Source organism: Camelus ferus, chromosome 14 (genome assembly GCF_009834535.1).
Source record: "Camelus ferus isolate YT-003-E chromosome 14, BCGSAC_Cfer_1.0, whole genome shotgun sequence".
In the NCBI taxonomy this organism is placed as follows: Eukaryota; Metazoa; Chordata; class Mammalia; order Artiodactyla; family Camelidae; genus Camelus; species Camelus ferus.
In genome coordinates this window covers 45,268,365-45,293,324 of record NC_045709.1, presented here as the reverse complement: position 1 = coordinate 45,293,324, position 24,960 = coordinate 45,268,365, and the positions used below count along the sequence as shown (strand labels likewise).

Here is a 24,960-nt window from a genome sequence, read left to right as displayed (position 1 = left end):
TCATTGTTTCAAATTCATTTACCATTTTGTAATCCTATTAATTTATAGAAGTGGCAAAAATTTCCACATATATACTCATAATATTATTCAAATCATATTCCTATCATAATAATGAGCATAGCTTTTTGTACCATGTGCAAGTTAAAAAGGTACAGATTTAAAAAAGAAAATGACACAGAAATGTCACAGAATCTGGTAAGAGCCATTATTGTTTATGGTAATAGTGGCCCTTTTCTACTCATCCTCCTTTCTGGGGAAGTAGAGAGACTGCTTCTCTGATAGCATTATGGACTGATCATTTATCATCTACATTTGAGGCACTTCTCATTTTTTTTTTTTTACTATCTATTGACTTTTTCTATTGATATGCTGCAGCTGAATATGTTTCCTTTCTGTATTCTTCTGCCAAGAAAAGAAATGGAGTCAGAGACAAAGGGAGAAAGGCATAGAAGTTAGTAAATGTATGGCTTTGCTTCCTGCTTGTTAAACCTTTGGACTTGTAAATCTGGAACACGTTACTAGGTAATTGAATATTAGGTTTTGCTAAATAAGAAATGGCTAGGGGGTTATTAGCTTTACTATAAATTTTTTAAAGTATATCTAATATATTTAAGCTTCTGTTATCTAAGCTATGTATACTATGAACAACACAAATCAAAGCTAAGTACCTAGAGACAATTATTTTGAAATTCTTATACCATAAAAATTTTTATTCAATTTGCTAAATTTATATTTGATTTCTCAAATCACTAACACTGAACATTATCAGTTATTTATTCATTAAGGTAAAAACCAGTTTGCTTCGTTTTGGAATGATTAGTCAGGAAACTGTTCCAAAATAGCAGACCATTTTACAGATGAAGAAATGAAAGTAAAACTAGCAAAGTAAGGAAAATTTCGGTTTCATTTTAAAACATTTTTTTAAGATTTACAACTCTTTGCACAAGAAATAAAGCTTATGTGACAACTGCACTTATCCAAATGGCCAAACTCTAGATTACTTAAAAGAAAGAAACAAAATTTTAAATGATGTGATGGCATCATATCATTTAAAAATTGCCAATGATGTACTATTCTACAAGAACAACGATGTATGTATCTCATCTTTGTAGGTCATACGCTCTTTGAGGTAAGAACTGCCCGTTTTTTCCCCCCAAAAGAGCCTCTACAATATTTTTCATGTAACAAGTGCTCAATTATTGTTGCCAATTGAATATTTCGGTTCTATCTCATTCAAATTCTTTAAACTATTAGACGATTCTCCTGTAAGTTTTGTGCAAAGTTCAAGTAGGAAATATAATTATTTTTCAAGTAAGCAATATAGTATATATTTTGTAAGTAAATGGAAAGAGGAGAGTTATTAATTTGACAGTTGAGGTCTAAGCCAATAAACTGAAATTGCCAGTCAACTGGGGCCAAAGGGTGATACTGGGCTTTAATAATCTAAGATGATTTCTTCAGTAGTCTGTTTTGTTATAAAATTGTAGTTCCTAAATGCTTAATCTGTTATTATCTTAACTGTTTAATTTTTTTTTGAAACCCAATCAAATTTTGATAGGCCACAACAGAGTCAATATTGATTCAGGTTTCAGGATTATTCTGTTTGTAATAAGTGCTTTCATGAAACCATTCAGTGACATTTCTTTCACTTTCAAAACCAAGAAGAAAGTCCTGCATATCCTGTTTGTTACTTTTTATAATCATATTTTGGTGACTTTATAGACGAAAGAAAATGCCAGGGGAATTATATGAAACATTTAATTTAACCTTTTTTTTTTTTATAGTTCAGGGCCACATGAAGGAAATCATATAACAGTAATTTTGAGTATGCATTTACTATGTCTGTTGATATCATAGAGAGTTTATCTTTTAAAAATTAAATCATATGTTACACTTGAAATAGATTGATATAAGAAAGAAAATGAACCAAAAGTGAATACAAGCTAAAATTAAATTTTTTAGCACATTTTATATTTCCATTTTTCTTTAAATAAGGATACAAATAAAAATAGTATTTATAAATTAGCTAGCAGAAGAATTGAATTAGAAACCACTCCACTTAATATTCTACCAACACATTAAAACACACACTTCCCTATTCACCAGTGCAAATTCATCCAACTCTCTGTACGTACCAAACACATTTATTAGCAACCTGGAAAAAGCTAAATAAGCAAACTGTCCTTGGAATCACCAATATAATTTTAACACTATTAACATACCTCACAGTTCTAATTACATTTGATGTAAATACTGTTAAGAACAGAATCCTGTTATAGTAATGTTAGATCAGCTATTCCAGCTTCCTCCTGGGTAAACATGTAAAAATGGTTAAACAATACATTTCTATGGCAACAACTTAAATTCTAGGATATTCTTAGTTACACCAGCAGCCACAGAACCTACTACTTTCTTTAAAGCAATGGAACTAAACAAGATTTCTTCTTTCCTCCTTTTCTATCTGGCACAACTGAAATCTCTCTTTGGTGAATTCAGGGATGATTTAACTGGAAACAAGGTATCTCAACTAAAGCACATGGCAACTTCAGTTATATGAGCATTTAATAAAGACAAAACAAAAACAAGAAGTACTTCTAAATGAAAGGTATATGGTGATATCACATATATTATGTATCCTGCAAACTAAACCAATAAATATATATATATACACACACATATATAAACTATATGATATATTTACATATATAATTGTGATAGGGATACTTTATCAAAATAAATAAAATATTATCTAAATAATAAATATTGTTTTCTGTGAAATCATTGGATATCTTTTCTATATAGATTTTTAACATGCATTATTATGCATTAAAATATTTGATGGTCCAAATATTTTAGAATCAATATATAAATAATTTAATGATTTGAATTTATATAATTCATAAATTCATATAGCACATTGATTTTTTTTCTTTATATTAAGTCTTCTTTTACACTCCTGGAGAACCCACTAAAGTTATCTCCTCAAAATATGGGACAATTTTCTTATCTTGTAAGACTTAAGGGCCACCAGTACATACTCAATTAAGAAGATAAAACCAGGGTCTTTAATTTATCTGTATTTTTACAGATATGTATGTCTGTGTGTGTGTGTGTGTGTGTGTGTGTGTGTATATATATATATATATTTTTTTTTTTTTTAAGAATAGCTTTCTTTAAGAAGTTACCAGGTAAATATATATGACTACTCCATTCAAAGAGTAAGGTTTTGGAGTATGAGAAAAATTGGGTTTAAATACAGCTCCACTATTTACCAAGGATGGTCTAAGTTCCTGCTTGTTCTCCCTAAGCCTCAATTTTCTTATTAGTATAATGGAAATAACAATTTCTTATTAAATTATTCTGTAGTTGTGCTAATTAAGTTAAATAATTATATTAAACACTTAGCACATGCCTGGCAGAAAATGACCACTCAAAAAAGCATCGAAGCTAATATTTTAAAAATAAATTTACCCCTTTAACCTTGCCTAATGTAATTTCTTTTTAATTGGTATGAAGGAAAGTTCATGACCCAGTACACACCTTCTACCAGAAGTTCAATTTTCCTTGACTTAAATCAATCATGTATCAGTTCTAAAAATTACCATCATGCCTCACTAGATATTTTTTCAAAAGTCACTTTCCACCAGAAACACAGAACACCTGTAATCTTTTCTCTTTTTTCTTAAGGTCATAATATCATTTACTATATTACTCTTCCCTTTCCCCAACATTTCCATCACAAATCTGTTGATTTCCTAAGGGGAACCCAGTTGTCTTCCCATAAAAAGAATTAAGGCCTTCATATGAAAAATGAATAAATAAATAGCAACTTAAGAGTATTTGTCAGAGGACAGTAGGTTACAGTTTTACTACTATGAAATGCAGTCCACAAACAAAAGAATCAAGAGAGAAAATGATGAATGGCCTTAGGAATAGTCATGGTTTATAATAAAGATTTTATTTTTTTTAAAAAAGCATTAAAATAAATAATACATACTCCAGAACATCACCGTTCTGGGAAATTACTTCTGTCTAGAATATGAGTTCTAGAAGGCAAATCTTAAAACTGCTCTGTGGGCTTTCATTAGCTGATTTACAATCTAGTAATTTCTTTCTTTCTTTCATTCTTTTTTTTTTTTTTAACCTGTGGTCTGCAGTTTTTTAACATACTTCTCCAGAATGGATATGTGGTGGAATGCAGACCCCATCAACTTGTGTAGTTTTGCTTGCTTTTTGTCCTTTAACTGCTGATAACATAGACTGCTTAGCAATCCCAGAGGAATATGATTGAGGCCAGAGTTACATTGGCTCATAAAATTCAAACAGTTCAATGCTTTTCTTGTTAATTACTGGGCCACAACCAGAAATCCAAATGATGGGAGAGAAACACTTCTTTAGGATAATGATTGATTTCCATAAAGACGAGTGCTTTAACAAATTTCAATATGCAGTTGCCGGGGCGGGGAGGGTAGGTGGGCACTAATTAGTTTTACCGTTTTCGGCAGATGTTGAATTCAAAACGCCAGCAGCATCTCAAATGCCAGTCATTAGGGCTGTCTTTCATCGAAGAGTGCTGACCAATGAAACCTCCACTGTTTAATGAGACCGATCTAGGCAGAGTCAATTAAATCAAATCTCTACTAACATTCTTAACATATCTGCAATGTGTGCAGCAGCAGCAGAAGCGGCAGCGAGGGATTTCCAGAATTAATAAAGGGATTCACTGCCGCATAAGGAGAGGAGGAAAAGGGAGGTGGGGAAGGAGGTGTGCTGGGGGAAGACCTTACTCAACCGCAGGGGAAAGCTGGAAAAGTCCGGGCGGGAATGAGGGGGATGGGGAGCTACGTAACCCGCAAAAAACTAAGTAAGAAGATTACAGAAAGAGCCTTAATGTAGCTCTGGAAGACATCCAACCCGGACCGCCCCCCTCCCGCGTCCTTTCCACCGCAAATCCAATTTACCAGTTGCAAATATGAAGCTGGAAAAATGTAAGGACCCAGAGTTGAAAACATTTTCACTTTAATACTGAAAAAATATGCCATTATAAAATCCTCGAATAGAATTAGTAAATTCCACGTGCTTCCTCGGTTCTTTTTTCCTACTTTATAAGTAAGATTTACACCAGCACAGAATTGCTACCATAGGATCGCAGCCTAAGCACTAGAGTGACATTAATTGGTCATGCTTAACTGCCTCAAAATCTTTTTTTAATAATTACACTGATACTATAATAGAAATCATGGGTACTTATTTTACATTCAGATGGAAGGCATTATTGGATATGTATAGAAAAATATTCCCCCTCCAAAAAAAAAAAAAAAACAAAAACAAAACATCACCATCAAAATAAAAGAACCCAAAACAACCCATAAAAACTTCGCTCAACAAAATACATTTTTAACTCATAAAATGGACTGATGACTAGCCATGCAAATGTCTTAAATAAAACCTTTACATTATTTTTTTTTCACAGTAAACGTACGCTCTGAACTGCCTACCGATCACAAATAATGGCGAAATGGCACTTTCTGATTATACTGTATTTTGTTTCTAGAAAGTTTGATACGATGGGACTTATCAGGTAAGAAGGATAGCTGTGGGAGCTGTGAACGTGACGGCGTCCCCAGTCGCCGGGAGGGCAGCGTCCCTGGAACGCGTGGATTCCATGCAAGCCATGCAGCACTTTTTGTTTTTGTCAGAAGTCAAAGTTACTTATTTACAATACATTCATGCCTTCGTGCAACAGCCCATCCCTGCGTAGCCAACAGGGAGCCATCACGCCCCCCTCGTCACGGGGCTAATCCACAGGGGAAAAATAGATATCTATCTCTCTATATAGATGTGGGTATATGTATATATGTATAGGACCACGGCAGCCATCCCCTCCGGCCCCTCCTCCGAGGGGGAAGGGCACAGTCACTTCTCAGCCCAGGGCCCCTGCTGGGCTTTTGTCAAAAGGGGCTGCAGCGAAATGCGATTTGGCAGCGCTTTCCCTGCTCACCACAATCTGCTCTTTGTATTTAGAACGGAGCTAAGGGGTCAGACCCTCTCAGCTGAGCGAGTTCATAGTTATTTATTTACTTATGTCCATCAAGCCTTGGGGGCGCTGGACTTGGGTCTGGGCTCCTCTGACCTCTGGGATTCCGGCGGCGGAGTGGGGAGGTGGAGGGGCATTGCCATCCCCCCTCTACTGCACTACCAGTTTGGGGTCTTAGTCTGAGAGAGAGTGGGAGCCACAGTCATACACTCTGTGGGCCGCATCTGCGTTGTAAGGCCCATTGTGCCAGTAGGAAGAATCACAGACTGTCTGTAGGGAATTAATTTCGGACGCCGAGGAGTTGGCGTCCCTTCTCTTAGACCGCTTTCGATTCCTCAGGATAAACACGAGCATGCCCACCACAGTGAAGGCGGAGGTGACAAACACCAGCAGCAGTCCTGGGACCAACACGGAGATGGACACCCTGCTGGTGTCTAGGTAGGAGTTGGAGTGCGTCCCGGTCTCCGCCAACCCAGTGCTGTTTTTACTGTGCGAAGTTAACGTGGGCGAGATCCTCGCATACAGCTGGGGGCAGATCTCGTCATTGGAGAGAAGCATGAAATCCTTCCTAAAGAAGTTCACTGGCGTCTCACACTTGAGGTCGCTCATCAGCACTTCGGAACCCAGGCGTTCTGCCCATTGCTTGAAAGGCACAATGGTGCAGGAGCACTCCCAAGGGTTTCCGTGCAGGTCTATCTGGATGATGGAAGTTAACTGATCCAGCACCCCTGCCACCGGAAGGTACATGAAGTAATTGTTGTGCAGGCTGAGCTTAGAGAGAGAGACCCCAGCGAATACGTCCACGGGTAGGGACCTCAGCAAGTTGTTGTTGAGAATGAGGATCCTCAGTTTGGGCATGGCATTGAAGGTGCCAGGAAGGATGAGCTGGATCGCGTTGTACTCCACGTTCAGATACTCAAGGTTTTGCAACCCGGCGAATTTCTCCCGGGACAGCGTGTCCAGGTAGTTACTATCCATATACAGCCACCTGAGGTCCAAAAGGTTCTTAAAAGTGTTGTTCTCTACGGTGGCGATGTTATTGTTGCCCAGATCCAACAGAATGAGATTCTTGTAATCCACAAAGTGCGATTTCCGTATACTATGTATCTTGTTATCTCGCAGGAAAAGCTCCTGCACGTTGGAGAGCTTGGGCTTCAAATCAGCCAAGCTGCTCACGTTCCGATTGTTGCAGTTCATCTTTAAACCTGACCCTGGGATGTGGTCGCAGCTGCAGCCCCCAGGGCAGGGCAAGCCGTTGGCTGGGGGTTTGTTTCTGGCGCTGCCGGTAGCTATCGCTGCCGTGGGTCTGATTTTGATCTGCCAGTTGCCCGGTATCTTTGTACCTCCGTTTGGAGCCGACCCTGGGGTGGCATGATCTTCTTGCCCATTTGTCTTGAAAGGAGTTGGCAGGGGGCCAGGAGCGAAGGTTTCTTCTTGGGCTGGGGGCGCCGGGAGACTAGAATCCACTCTGTTTTTCAAAGGACATAAGTCCTGTTCTGTAGTTTCATTGAGGTCTTTGCCCTGAAGTCTGGTGGGGGCTTCGCAGACCACTCGGCCGATCAGGGCATTTTTGGGAATGTTTTCGAGCCATTCTTTCAGGGAGAGCAGATCACAGGTGCAGTCCCACGGGTTATCCTCTAGCAGGATCTCAGCAATGCCAGGGATTTGCTCCAAGACCTCCTCATAAGGCAGCGTTTTCAGCCTGTTTCCTCGGAGGTCGAGGTGGGTGATGGGCACATATTGGAACACGTTGGCAGGTAAGGTGCTGATAAGATTGTCATTTAAAATGAGTACTTCCAGCTTGTTCAAGTCCTGGAAGGCCCCCGGGTCTATATCTCGTAGTAAATTAAAATCAGCCTGGAGGTATTCCAGATCGTCCAGTCCCAGAAAAGTCTGCTTTCGGAAAGACTTGATCTTGTTGTTGTTGATGTGCAGCCTTTTCACCAGCTGCAGCCCCAGAAAAGCCCCAGGAACGATTTCATGCAAGCCATTGTTTTCCATGTGCAAACTAACCGCATTATAAAAGTTAGCGAACTCATTAGGGAAAAGTCGAGTGAGGGAATTACCATGCAGAAATAGATGGTAAAACTGGGAAGTCGGGGCAGTGAAACGCTGCAGACTTGTAAAGCCCTTTTTTTCACAGTCTACGTGTAGGTCCCCTTCTATCTCATTGCAGGAACAGATCTTCTCTTTGCAAACGTCCCCTGTAACGTTTCCAGCGGCAAAACAAAGAGACGTCTCCAGCAAAAGAATCCAAAGCAGCATTTTTAAAGCGAGCAATTCATCCCCGATCTCATCACAAAGTAACAGCGACCATCCTGCTCGCCATAGACACAATTCAAGTTCATTTAGTGCTCCAATGTCCGAACTCAGGGAAGGAGAAGAAAAGGGTTTGGGGGGGTGGGGGTGGATTCCTTCCTCCCTAACCCCCCCGCACTGCAACAACCCAGGCGCCAGTCAATAATTATATCTACAAACTATCCAGGCACGTAGTGCAAGGCAAGCAAAAAAAAAAAAAAAAAAAAAAAAAAGTAGAAAAAATACCCCTCTCCCCCTCAGCCCTTTAAAATAACGAAAAAGAAGTTAAATATATACATATAAATGTAAAGTGCACCCTTACAGAATCTCGTCTAGTGTTTCTCACTAATCAGGATGGGAACAATGCTAGTAATTAGAAGCAAGTGCATGTTAGGGAAACAAGCAGAGGGTTTGCAGCCTAGAACAGGCGCACTGCCTGTGCATGGCTGTGCGTCGGACTGACCTTGCCTCTCTGATACAAAGCAGGGTTTTCCGCGGCTTCTGTCGTTGAGGCTGCTGATGGAGTTCTTGCTGTGGCTGCGGGTTGCCCAGAAGTACCCCCGAGGTGCTGTCCAGTCCCCCCGGTGCTGAAATCACGCCCGACCGAAGGACTCACGCTGCCGAGCCAATGGCGCTGGAAAATTTCCGCAATCGCTGCGTTTTGTGGCTGTCCATCCTTTTCCTTTCCTCCTCTTCGGTCCTCTTCAGCCTTTTTTCTGGGTTCTGGCTCTCGGATACTAGCTCTTCTTTTCTTGTTCTCCTTCTCTTTCTCCTGCTCTTTCGGAATTACGTGGAGGGGGCGGAGGGCGGGGGGCGAGTTGTCTGAGGGAGGGAGAGAGAGCGCGAGAATGGGGAGGGGGGAAAAAGAGAGTTGCTAAGAAGCTCTGCTCGTTCCAGCCTGGTGCACTCTGAAAGATCTGACACCCTCTGCTGATCTGCAGTAGCAAAAATCCATCTGGTGAGGGAATGCTGAAGGAAAAAAAAAAAATCAATCCACGTACAGGGCAAGCGTTAAAAATGTGGGCATTAAAGGCTGTCGATCCACATATACGCCTATTTTAAAAGGATTATTTAATTCTTTCTGCCTGCTGAAAACTTTACCCTTTCCTTTCCTTAACGACCTCACAGCCCCTACTAGCTCCAGCGTTTGGAAAGAGTGCTTTTAAAACATTTATTTCCCGATGGCTTGAATAAAATTAGTGTCAGGGTGTCAAGCGAACAGCAATTTGAGGTAATTATACGGCACGCCATTTTCATCGGTGCTTTAAATGCATTTCTTCCGTCTCTGCAGTACAGTGTTTTATGCTATTTGATGTCTTTGAAACCTTTTTTCCCCCTTTTTGCATGTTCAAAGTGGCTATTGGAACATATATTCATATCGTATATGTTTTATATAATAAAAAAGGGTAGGAATTTTTTGCTGCTAGGTATGTAATTTAGGTACATACTTTTCTTTTTTAAACTTGGTATAGAATTTTAGTCAATTTCGTCGTTGAGAGTTAGGTTTCTCTGATGATATTTCTTGAATGTTACTTAAGTCTGCATGGTGAAAACACAATACACGCTTGCGTCTTTGATTCCAGACCCGAGAGCGTTCACTGAGAACCGGAAAAGGAGGGAGGGGGCAGGGGAAAAATCCCAACATGATTCGTGAATGCTCTTAAATACCCACTGGCAGACTGGTGCGCCCACACCACGCACACACACATACACACACACTCACCCTCACACACTCACACACACTCACAAAGTTAATACATCTGTCCGGACAAATTTAAAATGCATACAAGTAAATAACCAGTTGCATTTCGAGAGAGGACGATAGAAATCTCCAATCTCTAAGGCTCTGTGCAAACCTCATCTGCAGATAGTGGCCAGTTCCTCTTTGCTGGGTCAATGGTGCTGACAGAGCACAGTGCTCAGGCTTTTCCCTGCGAAGGAATCACCTGGTTTTTCAAACTTAGATGGAGCTTATAAAAACCAAGTTCTACAAACATCTGGGAGGGGAGAGAATGCAGCTTCTCAGAAGGCTGTTTAGCTGACTTACCAGAGTCAATACCTTTTCCATCAATACGTTCTAAAAAACGTCTACACCATTTCAGGGTTTGGTATTCACAGGGGTTTTCAAAAAAAAAAAAATGTTGTTTGGTCCTTTCTTCAGTCTAAGCAGAGATCATATGTTCACATCAGTTTCCCTTTTAATTAGGTCTTACACAAATTGTACAGCTGTTACAAGTCTGCTAACAAGCTGCATAAAAGATCAAATATTCAAAGAAGTGTGCATTTTGAAAAGGCTGGAGAGTGAAAGATTTGGGGGAAGGAATGTTGTTGGGAAAATTCAGGGAAATATGGAGATTTCTTTTTCTGGGTCCAGAAGCTAATTATTGGGGGAAAGAGAGGTAGCTTTCATATCTATAAGTGACATTTGCAAATAACAAATGTGCTGTCCTCCTCCTTCTGTGAAATTCAGTGGCGAGGGGGGGCCTGCATATGGATGGAAGTTCACCTTGGTATGGTATGTATGTGTGTGTATGTGTGTGTGTGTGAGTGAGAGAGAAAGAGAGAGAGAGGGAGAGAGAGAGAGTTTGAGAGGCCTTTTTCAGACAACCTATTACACGTCTAAAACAATTCTGTTCTTATTTAATTTAACCCATTACCAGGTGTAGAAAGAGGGAATCGAGCTTAATCAATTTAAAACCATTTCACTAAAATAATGTCATGCAGTTGAGAACTGCAGAGTGGAGTTAAACTGAAGGGAAGGATATTTCTGTTTCTTTGTAATAGGACTCAGGTCTGAAATGTCTTGTCCCCAGAAACCACTCTGAGAAAGGAGGGCAGATTCCTGCAGTGTCTGTGGTTGCTGGGGTAGGCAAGACTCTGAAGGAGAGAGAGAAAAATGCTGGCTCTTTAGGAAGAACAATATTGATGGCAATTATGAAAAATCACACTTTAAGTTAGTTGGTTACTAAGCTTGCTGAATAAATACTTTATGGAAAGAGACCCAAAGAAAGTATTTGAGTTGACTTTAAATAAACAGAATTGAGGGTAACAAGAACTTGATATTCAGATTTCATCTCCCTCCCTCACCCATTAAATATATCTCTCTTCCTATTGCTTCTTTCCTCTAAAAGCATCAATCACATCAAAAAATTTACCAAAGCATTTTCCTATTTCGTTATGCTACAAAATTTTTTCCCAATTCTACCCTACTCTAATAGTTTATTATCTCTGCACACTAAGAAAAGGCTGTGGTACTGCCCAGATGAGCAACCAAACCAAAGAAAATATTGAGGTTATATCACATCTATGAAGATATCCACTATCAAACTGTAAGCAAACAACAGAGACACACACACATACAGTTCTATGGAAAATGCACCATCATTAATGAGTTAACAAAATTCTTCTTAATATGAATATTATGAATATATTTTCATAATAAATATATTTCAGAGAAATAAAGCAGTCTAGAAAAGCACACCTACTCCTGCAAAGACTAACTCTTCAAGTATAATAGCACATTTCTTGGCGGGAAATAAAAATTATATGAATGTGTATGTGATCTAAATATTTCTGATGCCTTAGGGGAACATTTCTTAGGCATAAACTCTTCTTAAAAGGGTTCTAGTATATCTATTTGAGCTCAAGTGAACTACTTCAACTGCTTTGCCTCTCATAACAGATGATCTCAAGAGCCAGAGATAAAGGACACACCAGATGATAGTAAGAATAGATAATACTTGCTCAAGGCTGTAGTTTCATTTCTAGGCTGTGGCCAGAAGTACTTCATTTGCACCATTAAATGTTCATATTTTCTTATTCTTCCTCAAACAGGTTCATCTTTCAAGTGACACAAGTTAGATATAAACAGCACAAAAGCCATTCAGATTTAGAAAGGGGTTATCAGTTAATCAGCTATTTTTTCACAAATGGCATCAAATTTCCATATGTTTCCATATGTGCACTGTATATTTAAGATAAAAATCTAGAACTTAAGAAAACATTAACAATATATTTTTATTCTTCAGTTTATTGACTCCCCACAATAATTTTTTAAAGACTTCAATTTTGATTTTTAATTACAAAAGTAATTTTTTTATTTAAGAAATAACAAATATGTGTATAAGAAGTCTGTCTTTAGTCTTTCCTCATCCACACTGCTTTTTATTCCAGAGGGAAATACTGATAACTTGTTGATATATAGTGATATTTTCCATATCCTATTTTATAAATGTGGAAACTGAAATCGAGGAATATTGAGTTATATATCAAGATTAAATAATATCTGTTGACTTTTCCAAAGATAACAAAGCTATATACTCACAAGCTAAATGTTTACTCTCAGTCCTTAATCTCTATTGGTTCTAAATATGCAGTGCTGTTTGACCTTAGTTAAGCTCTCCCTAGATCACTTTCCGTACTAGTAAGTTAAATCATTGGAGTTTCTGGATTTTTGGTTTCTTCAAACTCTTTTTATCTGAATCTAACACTTAAAAACAAATCATTTCACAATAGTCCTAGTGTTTCTTGACCCCTCACACTATTCACATTTGAGTTTAGGATATTTTGTTTGTGTATTTGCATATTCACTAAAATGTGAAACCAAGAATTAATGTAATAGCCACTGTAGAAAAGAATTCATTAGTTCTGAGTTTAATCTACTACTGTCTAGTCCTACATTTCACAAGATAGAGGAGCTGGAATTCTTCCTTCTCATAACAATTGTAAACTAAGAGACAAAGACCTATAAACTAACATGCTGAGAATGTAAGATTCCCCCGTTTCTTCATATTTTCTTTTTGTAGATGGTAAATAATATTCCAAGATTGGAGTGCCAAGATAATTATCACATTACACGAGTTCTGAAGGAAAAACAATAAAATATTTTAGAAATATTTATTGTATAGTAAATTGATGTTTTAGACGTAGCTACTTTTATTTACCATCAAATAAACAGCAAACTCAGTAGAACATATCAAAATACTTAAAGCGTTTTTACTTTGTGTTCTGAAGTATCTTTTTCTCATGTTCATATCACTTTAAATTTATATTGCTTTGTGTCATAAGTTTGACCATATTGGAGTGGAACTTATTTCCTCATAAAGTCTCATTTGTCTAATGAAACTCATATGAATCACTATTTTGGACCTATTGGGGAAATACTGATAAAAAATATTAATTTGTATCTAAGGAAATCTTAGTTTATTCCTTTTTTACTTTACCCTCATTCAGAAAACCAAAGTTTTGTGTTACTCTTTGGTGTATATTACACTACACTGTACTGGAATGAGGACATGTATCTGTACAATTGTCTATTCCATTAATTGGTGCTTAAGTATATATTGTTAAGAACTAATTCTACTGTTTTTAATATATCCTACAAGACCTTGCAGACAATTACCTACAGAAAAAGAACTGCTTTTGTTTTCTACAGAGTTTGCATTATAAATTTTAAGATTAACAAATACATACTACTTTTATAGGTTTGGGAAAATACTGAGAACAATAAGAAAAAATTAAAATCACAAGATTACAGCACCCAGAAATTACAATTGTGGACATAAACCATATATTCTTAATACACTTTTGGCACTTAATATTTATTTGCGAATACTTTCAATGTTCTTGAATACCCACTACTATAATTATATTCAAGACTGAATTTCTTTTTATGGCATAAAGTAATTCATTGAACTAATTCCACATTGTTGGATATTTAGTTTTTTTCTAAAATTTTTGTTCTCATAAATAATGCTGCAGAGAACAACCTTGTACATAAATCACTGTAATCATCATTATTTATCATCCTATTATAGATTCCTAGCAGTAGAATGGCCAGGTCACAGAGTAGGAAAAATGTTAAGACTTTTGATACAAATTGACAAATTGCCTACACAAAATTTTTGCCAATTTATACTCTATGAACAGTAGATGAAATCTGCCATTTTACATAAACCCCTGTCAACACTATTATTATTTAAAATATTTTCCACTAGTTCAGTACTTTTAAAGTGAAGCTAATGCAGACCCATTTACTTGAGCAAATTCGTTTCAATTCCTAATTATTCATTTAGTACATCATTTGCCTTCTTCATTCCTGTTCAACTTTTAAGATATAATTTTTGCTTAAATTCAATTAAAATCTGTGACTTGCTTCCAGATCACTACCTTTCACCTTAATACAGTCAATAAAATAACTAAATAACTACTAAATTGTGTGTTTCTTAAGAATTATTTGTTTGAAGCATTGATTTCTCAGTAGATGTAACATTCTTGAGGGCAGAGATCAAATCCTTTATATCTTTTTTTATATCTGTCACCTTGCAGAGTACTGGGCACATTATATGGTGTGACATCCATAGTCCAACAGTGAAATTAGGTGGTATGTGAGTTTGTGATAAATGGATTCTGGCAGATCACCGGAATCAGAAAGCTCAAAGACAGGATTAATTCACCAACTACGGCCTTGGGAAAGTGATACAATCTATGACATTTGGGTAGACTTCTACGGTTCACGGTTTCTATGCATTATGTGCACTCGATTATGTTTTCTCCTGTATTATGCATATATTTATGAAATTATTTTTTCTCCAGAAAATGAGTTTCTAACCTAAATTTTGTATATCCCCTAAGAGTTAGTACAGTACTATGCACCTGGTCGACAACCAATAAATGTGAGATGATACTAATGATAGGGACACACTGTTTCTTTTGCAAGAGGAAGTGGGTGGTGGAATTAACTGTTGTGACTATAAAAGATTTAAAAACCAGAATGTCTAAAGACCCAGTGAGTTTAACTCTTCAGCTTATTGATTGTACTTTAAAAATGCATAAAACCAAAAATGTTATTTGCTATTCTGTTAGTCTTTTGGGGGTTGTGGCAAATTTTTAAAGAAGCTAAATTGTCTTCCATCTTTTATTTTTAAAATAAAATGCTCTCTTTTTTAAACTTCCTCTTTGTCCCACTAAGTACGTTTTTATCTTTGTCATATTCATTACTGTGTCTTCCTTGCAAATTATTTCAGACCAAAATTTGACTCTCCTTTTTTGAGAGGGTTTATGTGATGTTAAGATAATACAGCCATTTCAAAATGTATTATACCCGTATTCTGTTTCATCAGTTTTCAAAAAAGGTAGATGCTAACATTTATTTATTTATCTTTACACACAGACATGTCCACAGAAGCTGCACACAAATACTCATACACATCAAGCATTGTATAATATATCATATAATGCCTACTCTGTGTAAGAAGCCAGAATACAAAATGTAAGATAGACAATGCCACCATTTGCATTTTCACTCTTGTTTCTTGAATATGGAATATCTTGATTCAGAGAAATAAATCTCCAAATCACATGCACTATTGCAGGCCAGGTAGAGTGATGTATTTAACAGAGGTGGATGCCTTTTTGTGAGGGCCATTAAATCCCATCATGTAAATGGCTAATGTCTAACCGTCTGACGAGAAAGGTCAATACCATTTCTTTTAGATTCCTGCACAAGCACTATGTACTAGCAACTCATTTTTATTTCAACATCATGAAAAAATGGAAACTCTATAGGGCACTTTGAATTACCCAAGAAAAAAAAGATTAAATATTATTTGTTAAAGTAGAAAACATATTATTCTCTAATCAGTTGGAATTGGCAACTCTTACACTTACGATAACTATTTGGCTGTGAAAAAGCATCAGCTCACATGAGTGGTTACCTGGAGCTTTGAAAGTATCAAGGACTTTGGCATCAAACTCAGAAAATTGTACTTTGCTCTACACTGAGCTTGGGGGGAGAATCCTACTTAGTGACAGTGATCAGTTTTTTGGGTTTTTTTTTTAAGTCTTGTTTGGAGATAAACTACATATACCATCATAAATGACAAAAACATTGGCCACTCATTTTCCCTGATCTCATGGTGGCTGTAGCAGATTGTATGTGATTGGACTGGCCAATTAGACTTTCACATCTGGATTTGAAATTAGACCTAGTGACGTGGGCAGAGAAATGGAAAGATTACCACTGGCGGTGATAGCAGTGGCAGCAAGGACGAGCACGCAGCACGACTGTGACCCAGGACTTATGCTCAGGATCCCCGGCTGGGGGTGAAGTTGTCGCAAACTGTCGTGCTGCTGGTCAAAGCATCGGCAACCCCCTCCTCAGCACAGGAGTGCTGTGGCAAGTCTTCAAACAATTTTGATAATGAGGCCACTTTTGTTTCTGTTCATGTTCCCTGTGTGGTTCTCTGGTCTTTCCAGAGACTTTGGGAGCTACTCAGTTTTTTTCTCTCTAAATATCTTTTCTGCGTGAATAAATCAGAAATCTGACCACTGACCTGAAATATGAGTAGAGTGAACAAAACATTCTGATTTTCCCAGAAAGGTCCTGGTTTATGATGTCTTTTCTAGTAGAAAATATGCGTAGCACACAACTTCACTTTCCAAATTGTCCCAAACCATGCCATCAATTATATGGTCAACCTAACAAAGGGACCATTTCTCCCCTTGGAAATTTATCAGTTAAGATGACATAGTGTACTAGCTAGTGCATTCTAGGTAGGTTTAATAGTGGGATAAACAAAACCACAACTTTTAAATTCACAGATTCTGATCACACCCATTGCTGTAACATATTTAGACATGAATCACTCATGGGTGGAGCTGTACAGATAACAGATCTCCTGCTTCACAGTAGGTATAACTTAGGGGGCATTCCTGTCCATCATAAGAATGAAAAGCACAGCATTGTTGAACTTTCTCAGTGGTTATTGTTGTTGTTTAAATAAGTGTATATAAGCTTGAACAAGTTGAATATTAGAAAATTAATTAATTCATTAGTACTTTAAGGAAAAATTCTAGAAACCAAGGAAAGAAAGAGAATTGAAAAAAATTATGTGTCTCTTCGGTTAAGTACCAGTTTTTGCAGAGAGGTGTGAGGGATGTAAGGGACTATGAAGGTCTGATATAATGAAAACCCTCAGTACAATAGTCAATGCCTTTTTGATAAATAGTGTACGTCTCTTATCATTCAAGTCTGCACATATCATCTGAGGATTTATTTTTCTATACTTCTCATCAAAATGTACGGTGATCCATACTAACTTTTATACTTAGAACTTCTTAAATAAATTGTTAGCTTAGACTGACTCTCAGGTTTGGGAATTATGATGCTCAGGACAATTAGCAATTGAGCATCTTCCCCATCACAGGGTTAATTTTGGACCTTGACCTCACAATGATGTTATTCAAGAGATAATTCCACATGGGACACTCTGAAGGACCCAAGTGATAACAATGCACCCACAGAAACTACTTCTCAGATGAAAATTCCCACCAACCTCCAAGACTCTATCAATACTTTTTCTAATGCTAGTTTATCACAGATAATTGTACAAAAAAAGTAGGTAATCTGTGCCTACTTCTGAAACAATGATGGCTCAGGGTTTCAGGATATTATAGTGATTATACAGCAGAACATAAATTCAAATTTTGTAATCATGTTTGAAAATCCACCATTTTCTTTGAGGGTGGCACTGGGAAATAAGACTTTATAGCCAACGAGTCAGTTGAGTTTTAACTTTGATGCTGTTTTACATATTCAGTTGTTCCATCTCTATCACCTTCTTTGTAGGTACACTGATGTTGGGATGGCAGACTGCATGCTTGTGTAATTCCCTCATAAGAATTTTGTTATCAATTCTCATTTTACATGTGTCCCTGCAGCCAGGCTAACTAGCTGCATTCCTATTTCTTCTTGGACAACTACCTCTATCATCGTCACATATTTTTTCAATGTATAATATGGTATGTGTGCTTATATTAAAATTACAATACTTATCTCATTTTCCAATTATTTCAAGCTAAAGTTCATATCTAAATCACAGTGAGGTATCCTTTTCCTGGAACATTTCTCTTTGTCCAAATCCTTTCTCCTTCTAATGGCTACCATGAAGTCTAGAATATGATCTCATATCTTGTAGCTAATTCACATAACTTATTAAAAAATATATATATACACACATATATACAGGTATACATGTATACGTATACACACATATAAATAGGTGTATATGCATATAGATGTGTGTGTATATGTGTTTCTTGAAATGTGGTTTTCTGTCTCAACTTGGTTATTTCCCATCAGTGTGATTTTTTGAAAAGTGACTAAATCTTCTTTATGCTCATGTTTTTAACTGAAGTATAGTCAGTTTACAATGTTTAAAATTGAAATAATAACTATTTTTGAGAATATAAAATTCTGCAAACATAACAAATGGACAATTTCTATTTTTTGTCTATTTATTTATAATATTATCTGACTGCCTTCTTTTGTTTTGTTTTGTTTTGTTTTTATTTTTCAATTTTTTCTATATATTCTTCCTTTTTCTAATATGACACAGCTTGTAATTGTTACCCTAAAAAAATCAATTGACTGGTCTAGAAAATATATGGAATACATATGTGGAATATTTCAAATACAACGAAAGCTTTTAAATAACATCTTACAAAGGAAATTCACTAGTTTAATAGCTATGTTTAAAAATAATTGTGTTAAACAGGTACTAGATTTGCATTCTAAAACTCACGTAGTAACTTGCTGTTTTCTTAAATGAAGTTTTTTGTATGATAGGTTTTAATTAAGAGGGAGAAATCTAGCAGAAGTTTATTTTATAGTAACTTTCTAAAATGACTCTGTACAAGGCAATTTTTACATATCATTGTGGTTGACCCCAAAGTGCTTGACTTTAGTTGAATTTAGTTTAATTGATCAGCACATTTGTAATGTTTATGATAGTCACTACTTTGAATTTTTTGTCAGCATACAACCTTCATGAAAATAATTGTCATTGAAAATATGGCTACTACAAATTGTATATAGTGTCACTTTGATTTAAAAATTAAGTAGAAACAATAATGAAAACAAATACAGAATAGAAGTTTCCTTACACGTTAATGCTTCTCACCTTTATTACTGTGTTTGAGAAGATGTACTATTTTAATACACTCTTCTGCAATTTTTTACTAATTTGAATTTGAAAAGTTCTCTTAATTATTCTCACATAATCTACCCTTCTTAAATTGGAAATAAATACAGTAATTAAAACATAAAACATTAAAAATCTCTAATTTTGCTTAAACTTTAAATTCTTTATCTACTTCTAATCTAAAAATAAGTAGTGATAATAGCATATTTGAAATTTTTGCAACTATAATTGTGTTAAGTTCTCTTTAAACAACATCACTAGGAAATTCTTAGACGATGATTATTTACTGCAGCATTATTACTATTTTATTTGCAATTTTATCAGTTTAGCCCAGTTTTGCTTTTTTCTTGTTCAGTTAATTCTAAGTAAATCAATTTTATGGCTTCAAACCATAAATGACTGGGCTTATACCATTGTTTCTCAAACTTTTTGTTTTCCACTTATCATTTCCCATGCTGCAAGCCTTTTTAACTTTCCCCCCCTAATCCTCCACCCATGAAATTTCATACCAGAAACATACTGTATGTTGTGTATGTACTGTTGCCCTTGGGAGGTTTACAAACCATTGTAATATTTAATATTCTGCCACTGCAAGCCAGTTTTTTCCCCTTGTGGGTGATATCACCCCCACTGAAAATGTATCCCCATGGAGTTTACTACTAGTTTAGGAACATATTTACGATTGATGGTATTGGTGAAGGTAAGATTTGCTGAAATAGTCACTACCATCACATAAAATATGTCAATAGCATTAGGAGAGAACTCATAAACACATTTTCAGGTGGTCTCAAAAAATTCAAAATCAAATGTCATATCTCAATGGGATGTTACTAAGGTAAATCAACCAGATGCAAAATCTTGTTTCCATAAATTATAGTTTCACTCACAGTGCTTAAACATCTAAAAACCTGTCAGTCAAAAGGCATGTTGAAATGCTTTCTCAATCTATGTGAAGAGGAGACATCCTTTTTTGTTCTCTTTTCATCTGAGGCTTTTTACAACTAGCATCAGTATATAATGCCACTGGCAATTGGTTTGCGGCAATGCGCTCCCCTGTGAATCTCAATGGTCCAGGGTCAGGTGTTGAGCACTTGGCCACCCCCAGTCCCCTAGAGCTGGACCCTCTCCCTCACCAACTTGGTGAGGAGGACAGGAGAAAAACAATGAAAGTAAATAGCCACTTCTCAAAATCTATTTTCAGATTACAACCAAATAAAACACAAAACCATGGATAGCCGTAGGATACGTAAATAGTTGTAGCTTACTACTTATTCCGTGTAATAAAACACAAATGAATAATTATGACTATATGTATCACTATTATTTAGTAAAGAGTCATTAAGTTATTTTGCTTTACTATTTAAATATTTAAAGACAGAAATATGAACAAATTAAAGGCTTCTGTTAAGGTGGTATCAAGGTTCACTCTAATCTTGGCCTCTAGATTCTTGGCATTCTACTCTTTTTGAGGTCATGCCACTGTCTTTTTTGAAGCTATACAGAAACAGCACACAATTGGTATTATCTATATAAATAAGAGATTCTCGGATTTTGATCACGATGAAAGCATTTTGCTTCAGGAAGATCAAAATCCAATGACATTACAGAATCAAAGGCAGTTTCACCAAAATTTTAGCTATCCTCCCAGGATAGCACATCTATTCAGATTTGAGTTTTCACACATTAGCTACATCCTCCCAGTGGATCTATTATCGAACAAAATGATTGCTGCAGTTCAGTGCCCAGGAAGAGTAAACATACTTCTAATGCACTTTTTAAATTTCCCATGTGTGTATATCAAATATGATAATGTGGAAGAGCTTGAAATATTCCAAAGTACCATGAAAACGGGGGCTTCTTTGGCTAGATTTTCAACTCCTTGAAAACAAGGGACTGAGTTATGTTTTTCTTTGTATTTTCAGCGTCTGGTGGAGGGCCTGGCACAGGGCAGCCTCAGAGAAATAGGCAATTAATTAATAACATGTCTGGTTCCACAAAGAATTTGAGGTAGTTTATATAAATATGTATATATAGTAAAAATAACAAAATATATAGACATGTTTAGGGGAAATATAAATTGGAAAAGGCCATCAGGAACCATCAGGGCTGTAAGGTTCTCGGAGCCTTTTTAACTTGGTTACAAACTTGCTCCTAAGTATTATGATATCAGAAACAAAATGGGTAATAACACTTTTGATGGCTTATAAGGCTTGATTATAGGTAAGGTGTACTCCATATTTGCAAAATTACCCGTGGTATGTCAAACTCATAGAATTGCTGGCATGTTTCCTCTTTCCACACTCTGCCAGTAAAAACAGCATAATCCAAAAAAAAATTGTATTTATATGTTATTAGTCACCACAGCATATGCCCTGTCCTGTTAATCAAATGTATCTCACCACCCAGTTGTCTACTTGCATTTATAAATAGGTGCATTGGGTGCAGGGTATATTTAAACATCCTTCAATAGATTTTTTTTTCAGAAATATTGAATTTAAGTGACTATTTTCAATGTAGGCTTTCATATAGAAAATTTGGATAACATAATAACTCTTTAGAGCAAATACAGGAGTGACTTTGAAAGGCTGTTCCTGTAATAATCTTTTGGTGAAATAGCATCACCGCACTCAAATAATTTGATAGTGTGCCATAACTGACTACTCTACATACAAACTCCTTGATTGTATCGGTTAATCCAGGTTTAAACTCTTCCTTGTCTGCAAAGATAAATGGACTCCATATGCTTTATAAACTATTTCCAAGGGACATTATGGGATATGTCAGTCTGCTTTCTGTAAAAGGTTAAGAAGCTTAAAAAAATGCTCATAACTCTTTGTACAATGAATGATAATAAATTTGAATTATTTCAAAAGCTAGGTGAAAAAGACACATGGCAATGCCTTCAAAAATAATACTTTAGAGGAAATATTTATCTTCTTACTTATGTGAACCAATGTTTTAATGTGGTCCACTGTTACTTCTTATCATTGTACATGTTGAGGTATACATAGGTATTAATAACTTAGGGGGAGCAAGAAGAAAAAGAGAAAGGAAGGTTTTCTAATATTAGCTAAGCACTGACTACCATTATTTCTTCCTTCTTATAGAGAAAAAAATCAAAATATCTATATATATTAGTAAATTTAAAGGAGGCTATGAACAGAAAAGTCTTCAGTATTAGCCAACTACTGAGCTGTAAAATCTGAAACACTATCAGAATTAAAGGTAAAAAGATGCTAAAATGTTATAGAAAATATGCTAAAACCAATCATAAGAGGTGGAAGGGTGTTTAGATCCCAAAGGATACTAATTTATATATGTTCAATATATATATGCTCAAATATAAATTTAATCACTACATTTTGTAGCTCAAAAAATAAAAGATGCATAATTTACATGAAATATCAGCTAAGCAATCATAGCTGCCCTGCCTATTTCACGTCTGTGTCTGAGAACTGGGAGAGATGGTGGACACACAGGGCTCTTATAAACTATTAATCGCCGGGTCTTTGTTATCTAGGTGACCATTATTTTACTTGCTTTCCACTGTTTGTAAAATATTTTTAAATGAATAGTTATGTGAAATTTCTGAGCAAAACCCAGATGAACAACTAGAAGCTTTATCGGATACTTTGAAATGATGTCTTTCATCATAAAGAATTGATGATTGCTGAGATTATGATGAAAACATAATGCCTATCATTAACAGTAAGGTGTTGTGCTCTCCAAAATTTAGAAAAGTAGATTTCATGTGACGTGGTCTTACTCCCCCAAATAAAAATTAAAAACAGACAAAAAAAAAAAAAAACCCTAAAGGGACACAAAGAAGATTTTGGAGGTGATGGGTATGTTTATTGCCAGTTTGTTTGATTACAGAGATGGAGTGTATTCATATGTCCAAACTCGTTAAATTGTACACATGAGCTGTACCTCCATAAAGATGGGGAATGACACGTTAGAGGAGTGCAAAAGCCAAACATGAGACCCATAGGAAAGCTTGTGAGACAAAGAATTTTTTTTTTTGATGTTTATCCCCCAAGAAATAGAAGTATAACTTACTAGAATTCACATGGCATATTTCCACTCTTGTCTCATGACACTCTAGCTTATATTATAGGGCATATCCTACCTTCCATTATAAACTGAAGACTGTTGGAATTTATGTGTGTATGTACATATGTGTGTATGTGCATATGGACATGTATGTGTGATACATGTATAGATCAAACTCCACTGCTCAAAATAATATCATAGTTGTACATTGGTATGGATGGCAGTAACAAGATTTTTTTCTACCTATCTCTTGCAAGTTATACGTTCCCATGGGTACATGTCTTATATACATGCTACCTCACCCTAATGACTCATTGGATAAAGATAACTGCTACCAACAAGAAACTTAAAAATAAGAGAAAAGCATTAGAACCAGAGCACAAGAAAAGGAGATTCACAAAGTAATATGTTGGCAAAGGCCATCCAACAACGTTAAGGAAAAGAGAGAGTCTGGAGAAAGTATGTCCACTTTAGTCTTTTAATTCTGATTCCATACTCCTCAAACTTCTTTCTAATTATTCTATGTCTTCTCCAGCCATCCCCCAAAGGAATGGAAATAAACAAGAAGATAATGCAAAACAAATTTTTAAATAAATTAATGACAACTGCAACTTAAAATGAACTGCTCTGAACTCTTTCCCTTTATATCTTTGCTACACATTTGGCTACAAATTATAAATTTCCTTTCATCAGAATTATTTCATCTCACATTTTTTTAACGTATAATGTATTCATGCCTGATGTTCTCATCTATGCCGTACATACTTCGAAATAAAACTACCTTTTACACTCACTCATAGTATGTTCACAGTAAATATTTCTTCTTTGATTTCTCACAATAAAAACAAATCAAAACCCTATTTGTAATTCTATGTGTCAAATAAGAGATCATAACATTGCTAATTCATTTTTTCTTTGGTGGCTCATATTATAGAACTAATTTGTAATTTCTAAGCCTCACTAAATTAGGCATACATGGAAATCACCTTTCAAAGCAAAAAGTAGGAAGATACCAGGAGAGACACACTTGTTATGAGCTAATCAGTGTACCATGGAATATTTTCAGTAAGGCAGTGTTTCCACAAAACGATCTCTCCACTGATGTAATTGGAAGCATAGGGTATCTCACTTTTAAAATTTAAGATTCCATTTCAGTTTTCTAGAGACATTTCTATTCTTGTCACAGTGAAAACTCCAATAAAGCACATCTGAACTCAATTTTCTCCATGCCTTTCTCCCCTTCCCATTTGCCCTTTTTTGGCTACTGTTTTTTCCATTCTACTAACTGCTTTTCAGTTAAAATGTATAACTAAAAGAATCCACTCACGTATACAGTGAATTTCTAAACAATCTCAGTTGATCAAATACTAATTTGTTTCCAAGATTTCTAAATAATAATTGTAAGTTTTTTCCTTTATATAGCACATGAGACAGTGTTAAAGTAAATGTTTGTTAAAACAGTGCAGTATCTGCTCAATAAATATTGATTCAGCTACTAGCATGTTTATAGTCCATCAAAACTGTAATTCTATTTAGATTTAGTACATTGAAATTTAAAAAAACATTTAAATCATTTTGTAGACTCTCTTC

At 36.0% G+C, this 24,960-nt stretch overlaps 1 protein-coding gene and 1 long non-coding RNA gene across 2 annotated transcripts; one reads left to right on the top strand and one right to left on the bottom strand.

The window, feature by feature from the left end:
• Positions 1-990: 990 nt before the first annotated feature.
• Positions 991-24,586, top strand: LOC116668696. Its single transcript, XR_004325923.1, has 4 exons — positions 991-1,221; positions 21,064-21,068; positions 24,441-24,443; positions 24,574-24,586. It is a non-coding gene; the product is annotated as an uncharacterized LOC116668696 (long non-coding RNA).
• SLITRK1 (SLIT and NTRK like family member 1) lies at positions 4,128-9,344 on the bottom strand. The gene is made up of 2 exons (XM_006188004.3): positions 8,799-9,344; positions 4,128-8,355 (listed from the first exon to the last, which is right to left on the bottom strand). Exon 2 carries the CDS (start codon positions 8,300-8,302, stop codon positions 6,212-6,214), a length of 2,091 nt encoding a protein of 696 aa, XP_006188066.1. The 5' UTR covers positions 8,303-8,355; positions 8,799-9,344; the 3' UTR covers positions 4,128-6,211.
• Positions 24,587-24,960: the final 374 nt, after the last annotated feature.

What these genes read in the sequence shown, in the direction of transcription:
- SLITRK1 (XM_006188004.3), bottom strand. Translation starts at nt 8,302, where the DNA reads ATGCTGCTTTGGATTCTTTTGCTGGAGACGTCTCTTTGTTTTGCCGCT.